The sequence below is a fragment of the Aplysia californica genome, unplaced genomic scaffold, assembly GCF_000002075.1.
Source record: "Aplysia californica isolate F4 #8 unplaced genomic scaffold, AplCal3.0 scaffold00514, whole genome shotgun sequence".
Classification (NCBI taxonomy): Eukaryota; Metazoa; Mollusca; class Gastropoda; order Aplysiida; family Aplysiidae; genus Aplysia; species Aplysia californica.
The window spans coordinates 148,872-162,204 of NW_004797784.1; the positions used below are offsets into that span (position 1 = coordinate 148,872).

Genomic DNA, 13,333 nt, shown 5'->3' on the forward strand with positions numbered 1-13,333 from the left:
AGAAGAGGAGGATAAACCAAAGTAAGTGTCGCACACGGATCCCAGAGGGTTGGGGTCCGTGTGCGACACTCCGCCTTTGAAGGGGTTGCACCTTCTGCAGACGAAGCAGTGGGTCTATTTATATCCCCCCGACCCACTGGGGGTAACAAATTGTTTAAAAGTTTCAGAGTTTGATCTCTTGAGTCAAGAAAGTTACATCGCCGCACATGAGACCTTCTTCTACGTGTTTGAGATATCAGTGCTGTTATTAATAATTATAAACGTTTAATACCATCATTCAACAAATCCTAAATTATTTAGGAAGCAGGCGGCTTCAGTTCCGTTTGTCAAGGCTAAGCCAGGCGGTGTTGGATACAGTATCCTAGCATAAAGACTGGGATACCCAATAATATAGTATCTTCCCCAGACAGGGATCCGGCTAGCGTCTTTTACACACAAAGCGAACAAAGTATCGATTATCATTTTAATTTTATATCGATGACATTGGTTTTGCAAGGTTTCATTTATTTGAACATTATCTTGTAAACAGCCATCGTTCAGTCCACCACGAACATGACAAGATCTCCGCAAGAAACTGCTACTAGCCTCAGAAGCAGAGAACACCTTACTTTAACCCCATTATTTTTATGGGAGAATGTGGAACAGTTACTGCACTAGAACGACACGTCTTTAAAATTTTCCACTTTTATCTTGAAAATAAGTGTATGGTTTTAACACCCTTCTCAACACTACTGGCAATTTAACAGATGGAACCTCCGAATTTTAACATCCGTTTCTGGTAAGACCGAGCCAGATGGGTTGAGAGCCTTGAAACTCAACAAAATGATCCAAGTTCATGAACGCCCAGTCTGGGATCCAAACCATAGCAATCCACTCCGTAGTCTAGAATGATACCAACTGAGCTAACGGAGCGCTCTATTCTCTCGTACGCTTGATCAAAACAAACTTTGTTAAAGCGTCTTTCTCTAAATACAAATGGCAAAATTCCTTCAGCCATTCAAAGATGTGACTTCTCTTGTCAACTCTGTCTAGAGACCACAGTTATGGTACATTGTAGTTTTAGTAGAGGTTTTAATGCGCTCGCAACTGCATAAGATCACACGAGAGCCAGAAGATTAGTTTGTAATCTTATTAGAGGTGTAACAAGAGAGTAACCAACATAAAAAAGAAGAACGTGAAATAAGGACGATAGACCTTTGATAGGAAGGAAAGAAGGAGCAAACCACACCAGAGCACCCGCCAACCACCCACATGGTACATTTCGTAACCAGGAAATTCCACAAATCGACATATGCTGACTATGACTAATCAACTGATCGTTTCATTCTTTTTAAGAGTTCCAAGTACATGACGCACAGCAGATAGATATCACAATCGCAAAGACTTAATTACATTAGTTATCTACAACTTGAAATTTTCTTATCACATGAAATGGCAGGTTATAGTCTAATCAACAAAAATCACATTACATACCTTCTCTGTTATGATCTTCTGAGTGAAAAGGAAGCACACTGATTGACAGAGAATGTTGTCCGCTTCCACTGACACAATTTAAACATTTTCAGACACTGGCTTTTGGTTGTTTAAGGTAAGAGAAGCACATATGAAACAATAATGGTCATTAAGTGCTGGGAAAAAGTAATGCAGACAGACAGAAACAACAGAGGGAAAGTAAAGAAATAGGACATACCAGTGACACCCTCCAACAATCCTAAGAATGTTACTGGGTTGAGCCAAACAGAGAGTGAGCAGGCATGATAATGACTACCCGTCTCCTCTCCCTGGTAGCAGGAGAGGACAACAGCAACACATGAAGCACACATACAAAGAAGATCAAGGAACAAACCTCATCAGAGCACCTACCATCTATCTGCACCACTAAAGAAACAAACGGACAGAGTGAGAAAGAAGCAAGACCTAGTTGTAGCGCCCACCAAGCAACCACTTCTCAGATGTCTTTTCGGAGAATGGGAAAAAAACCTAGCTAAAACAAAATTCTTTGGCATTGAGTTTTTATCATAATAAGAGCTGAATATAAATTCCACATTGTATCGTTCTATCCTATGGTATTGTATACAGTACACCCAATGTGTTCACATGAACCAAATTCATCCACTGGGTCATCAAAAACTCAATCACACTATCAGTTCGGCACCCACTTAGTGATGGCTTTGATTGTTTGAGTTGCACACCATTACAATCATAGAAAGCTAGCAAAAAGCAAGACAGACATACAAACAGAGGGAAAAATAAAGAGATTATTAAAATGCCGGACCAATCCCTTCAATCAATCTCATCACTGGTACAGTTAAAAAGAGTACAGAAAGTGTAAATGTGAGGGATAAACCGTATATGCACTGAACATGCTGAGGAAAATTCTACCGTGAACTGACACAAGCATTTTGAGTCGATGAGTCGGGTCTCGCATGATGTGTGACCCACCCTTTCCGACCAATAGTTTATATATATATAAATATGACCACATAGTTAAAACGATAAGCTTTCAAGGAATGTCACTTTCTTTATTCAAAACTTACCAGCAGCTGTAATATTAACGAAACAATAGACGGGTTTCAGCCGCTGTACGAGATATATGTTTACACAACACTGGGTGACGTATTATCACATCATATGAGATCTATTTACACAGCAACAAATATAAGTTATTTGAGAGGAGGTGGGACCTCCAACTTTAACCTCCATCTCCAATAAGGTCGAGCCAACTGGGTTTAAAGCATTGGAAACTACACAAAACAACCAGACTTCAAGAATGCCCCACTGAGGATTTATACCACAGCACCCACTGGTAGAGGAAAAGACACAAGTTTAGAAAGTTGCTCTTTAAAAAAATTTGTATGAGCCACCAGAAATAAAAGAAACCAAGTTTCTGTCCATCTCTTGCTCTATTCCTGGTTTTTATAAGAGATTATTGGAAGGGGCGGGGGTGGGGGGTCAATGCGCTCCTCTTAAACTGAAACAAGCAAACTGATGAAAACACTTTCTTATAGTTTAACCTAATGCATAAATGCAAAGTAGACATATCCTGCAGGTATTTCAGTAAAAAGCATCAATAAAATAACCCAAAGCAGAAAAATTTTACAAAGCAAACAAATATGGGAACTTACATTTTATCGTTTTCCAACGGACACCAGCCAAATATTTGACATACTTTTTCCTTCGAACCAGGGACATCAGACGGCACACACTCTCCAGTCACAGGACCTTAACAAAAAAACCCAAACAAAACAGAATACTGACCACATAACACACAAGCCGTCAAGCACTTCACAAAATCTAAAACCTAATGGAGTCTTACATTGCTGTCAAAGCAGAGATCACGACAGTTGAAGAAAAAACCCAACCTAACTAAGGCCTTTCACAAAGTGTCAAAATTAATACTTTAAATCCAGGTCTTCTAAGCTTACAGTACCTGTGTGCCTTACTTCTGTTTGGCTGACTACTTGAACTACAGCACACAAATGTGTGTATTCCTTGAGCCAAAGGAGGAAGGTAGCTAAAGTTCAGGCATTTGCTCCAGCTTGTAAGATTGAACTATACTGCAGTTTATGAAGTGTGTTGGCCAAAAACAGCCTGTAAATCTTGACAATTGATAAGGACTACATTCCAAGTAGACTTTTGCTTTTAGCTAATGCACATTTTTCAGTCAAACTCTAAAAGTACAGACTTGACAAGCTGATACCAGAGAATGCAAAAGAATTTTTTTAAAGTAGCAACTCACCACTTCCACTTGGCAAAATGGTTCCTTTGACCTGTTCACAGTCAGCATTGGTCTGACATATAGCGCCAGTAACACCTGGGTCCTAACAGAAATAAAAGGAAAAAAAAAAAACAGGTTAGAAAAAACCCCCATTATACTTTTAGTCTGAAATGGTGTTGGTGACCTAGTGGTTAGGCTACTGGACTCGTAATCATGAGGTTGTGGCTTGGGGGGGAGGGGGGGTGGGCCCGACGTTGAGTCCTTGGGAAAGGCCCTTTACATGAATTTTCCTCACTTCACCCAGGTGAGAATGAGTACCCGGTCATAGACAGCCAAAGATCTTGTCAGTATGTTAGTGTTTTAGCACCTATAAATGGCTGCTTGCACTGTATGCTTCCCAGAAGGTTGAGGTTATTTCAGAATGCTCTCAGGTCTGCTGGGGTAATAGTATAGTTTGTGAAGCGCATAGAGCTTGCTGTTGAGCGGGGATCGGTGCAATACAAATGCTATCTATTATCATTAAATGCATCTTAGACTTGCAGTCAAATTCTCAACACTTACTTACTTTTTATTCGTTCCATCAAAATTACTTTCAATTTAAAACTGCACATGTTCATACAGAGTTTTGAAAACTTCATTTTAGTTCCAATAAAAAAAATAAAAAGATTTTTAATATAAAATATTATGCACATTTGTTCACCAAGGACTATTGATCATTATAATGGGAATCTTAAAGACTAAAATTGTTAGATTTTGGGTTCCATTTTCAAAACAGGATCCCCAGTCAACAGACTCACACAAGAAAAAGCAAAAAAGTGAGCATGAAGAAAAAATTCCACCCCTACTCCTAGCACGTTTGTGGCATATAAGTGACACCTCAGCGAGTTTAGTGGGGAGCCTTTCCATAATTTTAAGAGACCTCAGCTCAAAAGAAGAAAACAGAAAAGACAAGCATATATTCCTAAAACAAGATGCACTGAAGAATAAAAGTCTTTTAAATGAGTCAATTAGACTGACGGTCAGACTAAAGGCCCAAAATGCATGGAATTGCAAACTGACACAGTTATTCAGAGGGACCGTCGGTTCACATTCAAGCTACACATTCCTCTATACATCTTTTTCAATCACTGAAATTCATATTTCAATTAATGTGTTAGTCTTCCACGGGTTTAGTGATGTTTTGCGGCACTTGCAACAAAATAAGGTCACGTAAGTGCTGAAGTGTTAAAAGGGTTATAAGCACAAACACCCCCCCCCCCCCCCCCAAACAAAAAAACCACAATCAAACAGGAGAGATTAGGATGTTCAGTTTTAGACAGGTTTTACGGCGCTCGCAACTGCATAAGGTCATATGAGCGCCAGAAGATTAGATCTAGAGGTGTTACAAGAGAGTAACAAACAAAGAAGAAGAAGGGGAGATAAGGACGATAGATGATTGATAGGAAAGAAGAAGCAAACCACACCAGAGCACCCGCCAACCACCCACAGATCAGATGCTACATAGATAGGTTTGATAGGAAAGAAGGAGCAAACCACACCAGTGCACCCACCAACCACCTTCAAATTCTATCACTAGAAGTACAAAGCACTCACTGACCTCAGCACACCCTGTTTGAGTCTGTCCAGGAGTGACCACAACATTGGTCATCACAAAGAAGGCATCATTCTCCTGAGATGGAAAAAACAAGATCATGGAATGCCTTGATACACAAAACTTAGCAATGTGCTATCCTAGAATTTCAAAGTTCAAACAGCTCAATACCTAGTTTTGAGATATTTGAGGTTAAAAAATTTTGAGTTTCACAACCAAGTAAAGCTTTTTTCAAATCCATTCTTTGAATATCTTGATAATGAGTCCAAATAATCTTACAATTTTGATAGAGCCGAAAGAACATTTTGTTTCTGACCTCACAGTCTTAGTAACTTATGACCGAAAATGTCAGATAGAACTTTGTAATTCTAAGGTAGCGAATGGCTTCCTTATAATAGCTACATGGGTAAAAGTAAAATGCAACTCTCCACATCCTCTTCTTGCATCATGAAGATCACAACCAATGGTTTCCTGTTCCTGTAAGACAGTTGCGGCCTCACTTAGACCCTGGATATTATGTACCAGGTCAAAGAGTTAGAGATAAAGAAGCTTAAAAAAGGTACCTACTACAGACGGTACCTACTACTGAGGGTACCTGCTATTTTTGTATGTATTTATTTACACATAAGTCAACAGTGCAAGAAACAATGTCAGTGTACAGGTAGTGGAAACATATGCTGCAAGTATGATCTCAGATTAAAACATTGAACAGACATTTAATAGGGCTTAAATAAACCAATATAAAAAAGTACCATAACCCCCCCCCCCCCCCCAAGGAGGAAATTTGGGGGTTACAAATGGCAGATAAAAATACATCATAAAGTAATTCATCAGTGCCACATAATATGAGTACACAGTATCACACACTTACCAATACAGACTATCTCACAATTAAGCCATTGCTGGTAGCCATTAAGCAGCAGCCAGTTTTTCAGCAGAATGTTATCATCTCTAACTCAAGGATACACACCTCAGTGGGGGGGGGGCTCTTGTGGCCAAGAGGTTAAGCTCTCATTCAAAGGTCTTGGGTTCGAATCCGGGTAGCGACCAAAAAATTTTCTTCTCTAAAATTGTCTCCTTTCACCTCCTTTCCTGCTCTCTCCCAATGTTCTGTTGTCTGCTTTCATTTCCACTTTCTGCCCCCCACCCCCTCGCCCCCTCCTCTGGGCTCCTGACCCTTTCTGCAGCCTTTCTACTGCTACTCCTTGGCTCCTCCTTACTGCTGTCTTTCTGCCACACTCCTGATCTTCTGGTAGGAAAGATCTACACCTAGCCTTCTCGGACAAGGGCGAAAAATCTCGGAGGGCCCGTGTGCAAGTTGCGCACGTTAAAGATCCCTTGGTGGTCTAAAATCGATAAGAGTAGGCTTCGGCCGCCACCCGGGCAAAATTCAAAATTTCCTACCAACTGAAAATATTAGGTATGTTCCGCGTGCTCATATGACCTTATGCAGTTGCGAGCGCTGTAAAACACTTTACAAAAAATAACAAAAAAACACCCCAGTGACCAACACCTCAACTCTGTGTCACCAACATATATGCTGGACACTATTGTGAGCCTGAGGTAATTAACTCCTAACTACCAAAGCTTTGGGATACAGTAGCCTTTGGCTAAGATCCCATCACTCTTATGATCCTGATTTGCTTAAGATCTCGTTGTTTTATGAAAACAGAATTTTAACTACACATGACACCCCTTAGATCCTGCTCTGAAGAGACCAGGTTCGGTTAAGATCCTAAATTTCAAATCATTGTTTGCTGAATGAAAACCCAGGTGCACGCAGCTAGTCAACAAAGCAACGGAAAAATTTGTGATCATTGCACTGCCTGTTGCATCGCAGATCATCCGCTCTTGTGAATGTGATCACATCTCAGTTGTAAATCTCAATGAGTGGGTACAAAGATTGCCCCAGATGGGATGACACCCAGGCATTAATGATTAACTCGTCGACGCAGTGGATTTGCCCAAACACTGGACTCACATTTGTGCCCTCCCCATGAAGTTACATCACACATATGGTGGGTAAGGCAAACAAGGTCACACAGATAGGACCACATCAAACTGTGAACTCGTCTGTGCTTTGTTTCCCTTACCATCAAACTTTCAGCTCTGCCCCAAATTCGTTCAAAAAGAGAATCCTCTGGGGTAGTTCAATTTCCTTTCACTACTTTGAACAGTAAATAATATCAATGGTCAACTGTTGACAATGGGTTTCATTCTCCACATTTGAAACGTTAGTCCCAAAGCAATATTACGACAAGAGTGGAGAACTCAGCCAGAGATGGAAAGACATAAATTTTGGACAGATAAAGGACAGGAGCAATGAGATCGACCTAGATCTTGAAATTCATGATTGGATGGGAAAATGGCATGCCTTGAATCAAAAGAAAAAGACCACTGTGATTGATTTTGAAGGCTAATCACTCTTTGTTTTGCTAGTTAGTTAAGCCTACCCAGGGGTCATGTCAATTAATTTTAAATAAGGGGAGATATTTTACTGGTTGCGGGCCTGACCATGAGTCACCATGGATTCTTCCCCCTGATGATCAACTAGGATCCTGTTTACCTAAAATCCTGCATTTTTCCCCCCTCCCTGGCACCAGGATCTTAGAGGTAGATACAGTACCAACACCTCAAAAGAGAAGTGGAGACAAATTACTATATAAATACTATAAAATATATATATAGCTTTTGTACAAAATCTGCCATTATATCAAACCATCCACGAAAACACAAAAGCAGCCATTAATAGCAAAAAATAATCTCAGTCAAGTAGACAGATAATTCAAATTTTAAACAGGGAAGCCACTGAGTGCTTTTTTCCATCAGTTTTGTGCTTCCTATATATAAGAAATATGGTGCTACTGTCTTTCTACATCAGAATTTTACTGCCAAGCCATGTGAGCCTTCAGGCTGGAAGAGGGAAAAGGAATCTTAAACTTTAACATGACTGTGATCCTCAAGATAAACATTTTGATCAGAAATAACTCCCTTGACCAGTTTATTCTTTTTGCTTTAATTTCAGTGTCCCCAAACGACATCAGAGTCATAGAGTACAACCTGATAGGACCATTAATAACAAGTTACATTTGTATAGCGCTCAACCCCGATTTAAGTACACAGGCTCTGAGCGCTTTACAATACAGTACAACGTACAACAGTAACATAAAACGTTGGGTTCTGACTAAAAGAAAATCCCTCTTAATATTCATCTTATTAATTTTAAAACAGAAACGACTTCAGAAGACATTTGAATGAATCATATTTATATAAAACACTGTCGGCAAAATATTTTTCCGATCCTTTCCCCATCATTTTAGATTTCTAATTATTTTATCACTTTAGTCCTCCAAAAAGACACCAGTCGCAACCTGATAGGACAATTTAGTATTATAATCATTTAAATATTCTGCCTCTCCCCATCAAAGCACTCTTTAATCTACCTGTGGTGGAATGACATAGTCTGCAACATCCCATGTTCTCGTGCCAATGCCAGGAATTGAACCATTGGAGAAAGCAATGCCTTTCACCTTCGTTGTGACTGCACTCTGAACATTCTCAAATTCCTGGTAACCTTTCTTGTACACGATGGCATATCTGAAAACATCATAATAATCATTGATTGGTTAAATCTGAGAGAGAAAAAGTTCCAGCATCTAATGTGGAAGTAGGCATATCATACGGTAATGAAAGATGTTTTTATATTAAAGTTCACTTCCCTTAGATCAAACCAGGCTTGTTAGCCTTGTAGGGGGGGGGGGTGATTTTTTAACTCAGAGTTCTTACCGTAATCCTTTGAACCATCACCACAGGTATGTATCGGTGGTAGGTAATATAGCCCTTTTAAACAGTCAAACATGCCTGGGCAGACATCCTCATGTTTTTTCTATAGGATAGGCACTACCCCGAGACGCCAATCTGCCCAGCGTGGTTACAACCAATATTTCATCAACCTACAACCTCAAAAATTATGTTTAAGATCACCATACAAATTATTCATCATCCAATGCGTGGCCATAGATTTCGGCCCTTTTAAATACTGTGGACGAGCCATCATAATCCTTTCATTTGTCATTTGCGCATTTATTTTAAAATGTTTTTTTTTTGGTAAGTGTGTTTTACAGTGCTTGCAACTGCCTAAGGTCATGAGCGCGTGGGAAACATTAAAATTTTGAATTTTGCTCGGGTGGTGGCCGAAGCCCATACTTTTATCGACTTTAGACCACCAAGGGCCCAAGGGATCTTTAGCGCGCACAATTTGCACATGGGACCTCAGAGATTTTTTGCCCTTGTCCGAGAAGGCTAGTTGAACAGTAGTTGCAGACCTTCCCTACCATAAGATCAAGGGACTGGCTGAAAGACAGAAAGAAGGAGTCAAGGAGTAGCAGTAACTTAGAAAGGGTGCAGAAAGAGTCAGGAGCCCAGAGGATGGGACAAAGGAAGTGAGGGGGTGGGGGAAGAAAGTGGAAACGAAAGCAGACGACTGAACATATAACCTGCCAAGATTAGAGAGCCCCCCCCCCCGGATGGTTAGCTTCCCCTAGAAATTGAACTGTTCGCTGACCAGCACACATTGCACATATTATATATATATATATATGAGGTACCTAGTCCATCACACTGTATTACACACCTATGTCGACCAGTCAACAAACGGTAGCGGCCTATTTGTTTCTTTTAATCTTCTCATGATGACCTTTGATTTTAAACTTTTCTAAGGGGGCTCTCGTGGCCTAGAGGTTAAGGTGTAGCGACCGAAAAATTTTCTTCTAAAAAATTGTCTCTTTTCACCTCCTTTCCTGCTCTCTAGCAATGTTCTGTTGTCTGCTTTCATTTCCACTTTCCGCCCCCACCCCCTCACCTCCTTTGCCCCCTCCTTTGGGCTCCTGACTTCTTCTTCTTCTCGATCGCATCACACTGGAAGTCCGGTATCTGTATAAATTGGGCCGTCCTGCTCAGTTCATCTGGCGGCCCGTATAGCTTCTCTTGTAGCGTCAGTGGGGTTGGCCACGTTTCGTGTCTCAGGGCCCTGTGTGTCTTGGAGTGCTGAAGGATGTGTTCAACAGTTTGGTCCGCCTCTCCACACTGGCATTTTGGTGATTGTACTAGTTTAAAACATTTGTACATACATATATATGTTGTCTCAGTCTTGTGTGTTGTGTCCTTAGTCTGAAGATAATCACTTGTTCTTGGCGGGACAGCTCATGGTAGTTATCTGGTGTCTGAGGTGCTTTTGTGTATATTTATATATATATAATAGTTTTTATTTCTGTGTAGTTAACGCTGTTGTCTGGTTGCTCTTTTTGTGCTCCTAGTTTGGCCATCCTGTCTGCCTGCTCATTTCCCAAGACACCACAGTGTGATGGAATCCACTGCAGCATGATCCTCAGACATGGGATGTCCTCCATTTCTTTTCGTAGCCTTGGTAGTTTGCCGGAAGTGATTGCCTGCAGTACTGACATGGCATCTGTTAGGAATACTACTTGGCTTTGGGGGTCTACCACATTCTTGATGATGTTTGCTGCATGTATTACAGCCTCCGTCTCTGCCCTGTACTTTGTACAATGTCGCTCTGTTGGGACTGCCTCTGCTTGTCGTCGTCCATTTGGGAACTGTACGTACACTCCAGCTCCTCTTTTTGCAGCCTTTTTCTACTGCTACTCACTGGCTCCTACATGCTGCTGTCTTTCTGCTACACCCCTGATCTTCTGGTAGGAAAGATCTACACCTAGCCTTCTCGGACAAGGGTGAAAAACCTCGGAGGGCCCGTGTGCAAGTTGTGCACGTTAAAGATCCCTTGGTGGTCTAAAATCGATAAGAGTAGGCTTCGGCCGCCACCCGGGCAAAATTCAAAATTTCCTACCACAACTGAAAATATTAAGTGTGTCCTGTGCGCTCATATGACCTAAATGCAGTTGCGAGCACCGTAAAACACTTTACAAAAAAACAAAAAACTTTTCCGCCCCCCGGGGAGGACTTCTAATAACGAGCAACCACTTGACTTGTAACAACAAGATACACACTGACGGAGACATGAAGTCTATTCTATTAGGTGTCTGTGATGTAGATAGTTTTATGATAGTGTAGCCTAGCACTGATGGAGACACAAATTACATGCAGGTCTAACATCATAGTTAAGTATAGTGTATATACATAGTATAGCCTACAATATGACACACAGTACACAGACACTCTGACTTTGTTTGAGACACTGAGACTGAGACTAACAGTTCAAACACAACATATAGATCTAGATCTACATAGTATAGACACAAACTACCCCAAACTGGCCAAACCTTCCGTTTATTTTTATCCTTGCATTTTACCTACATTATAATAGAGATCTAGATTCTAGATCTAAGACTAAGACTAAATACTAAATAGTCATTTATACTATTTAGATCTTTTCAAAATAGACACTAAATATCTAAAAGTCTAACTGATAAACAAGAGATCTAGATCTAGAATCTAGATCTAGATCTAGAATCTATCTAGAAATGTAGCCTAATGAATCATGTAAGATCTTAAATCAGGTGATGGATAGACAGGGAAACTTGAAACAATACTAATACTACTGTCAAATTTTATATACATTGACAATACTAACCCAATGATGTACGCTAAAATGGAAAGCTGCAAGAATCTGTTGAATAATCCGACTTTTTTACTTCTAATGTGAACAATTCTTGGTGTATCGTATTCAAAAAACACGCCCAAAGCCGACCGAGCAGCACTCTTCATGACTTGTGGTGGAGCCATCTTGAGGAACCGTGTGACAAGTATGCAAGCAAGTGACAATGAAATTGAATGAACGCAATCCACAACACAACACACCGATCTATCACATGACTCTCTCAACAATAAGTATGTACCACGTGACAAGAAACTTTCTCGGAACGCACTGGTTGGTTCAGGCCCAGAGGGGCGGGCTACCGCCGGCAGTGACTTTCCAGGCCGGTCTCCTAGCCTATAATTAAACCTTGAGTGACTTGGAACCAGAGAGTTGCTTGGAACATAGGTCTATGATTATTATGTGGACCATGTAGGCCTACTTCAAGGGATATAATTATTACTCATTTACTAATTCTAGACTCGAGACGCACCGTCTTTTTCCGCTCTTTGAACTTTCTGCGCCCCCCCCCCCCCTTTTATTTGCTCCATCCTCTAGCCTCTAGCTGGACTCATGACTCTTTCTGCTGCCTTCGCTACAACTACTAGCCTAGGCATACTCAACTCATTGGCTCCTCGTACTGCTGTCTTTCAGCTACACCCCCTCCCCCCCTTATCATTATCATTGGGTAGGTAAGATCGAACATCTATTACATGTAGCTTTCTAGGATAAGGGTGAACGAATTATGTCGGAGGTCCCGTGTTCAATTAAAAGTTGCGCATTCGCACGTTAACATTAGATTTATTAACTGTCAGATTAATTCCTTCCAAACTGAACATGTTTAATGTGACCTGCGCGCTCATATAATATACACACATTTTAATAGATGACCTTATAATGCAGCTGTGAGCGCTGTAAAACACTTAACGATACCACCGTCCCCGGGGCCCCCGAAAGGAGTTTGTATCCGTGTTCCATCTTCCACACACACCCTCACCCGCACCCCCCCCCCTCTCTCTCTCTCTCTCTAATTTCTCTCTCTCTCTCTCTCTCTCTCTCTCTCTCTCTCTCTCTCTATCTCTCTCTCTCACACACACACATACACTCACACACACACACACACACACACACACACACACACACACACACGTACACACACACACACACACACACACGCGCAAACAAACAACAACAGTACAAAAACCCTAAGCTTTTCTTGTCTTGTTTGTATTGTCCATGTTGTGTAAACAACCAACGAGAAGAAATGAAATTGCTTGCCAGTTTGATCTGCTGTCGTCCAAAGACTCGACGTGAGATCGGGATTCATGTCATTTGATTGATGGATCTGCACCTCTTTATTCGTGCCAGATTCAGCATTCATTATGACATTTGGTACAGGTTCAAACTCTGATAG

General features: G+C 40.9%; 1 protein-coding gene across 2 annotated transcripts in view; it reads right to left on the reverse strand.

Annotated features, from left to right (window-relative positions):
* LOC100533332 (purinergic ATP P2X4 receptor subunit 1) overlaps positions 1–12,285 on the reverse strand; it is a 37,434-nt gene extending 25,149 nt beyond the window's left edge. Inside the window, exons 1-5 of one of the 2 annotated variants that reach the window (XM_013086852.2) lie at positions 11,917–12,285; positions 8,753–8,906; positions 5,316–5,387; positions 3,740–3,821; positions 3,126–3,222 (exon numbers count right to left, since the gene is read on the reverse strand). In XM_013086852.2, the coding sequence (XP_012942306.1) occupies positions 3,126–3,222; positions 3,740–3,821; positions 5,316–5,387; positions 8,753–8,906; positions 11,917–12,068 (557 nt within the window). In that variant the 5' untranslated portion in view covers positions 12,069–12,285. 2 annotated transcript variants of the gene reach the window in all.
* Between the last annotated feature and the right edge of the window lie 1,048 nt (positions 12,286–13,333).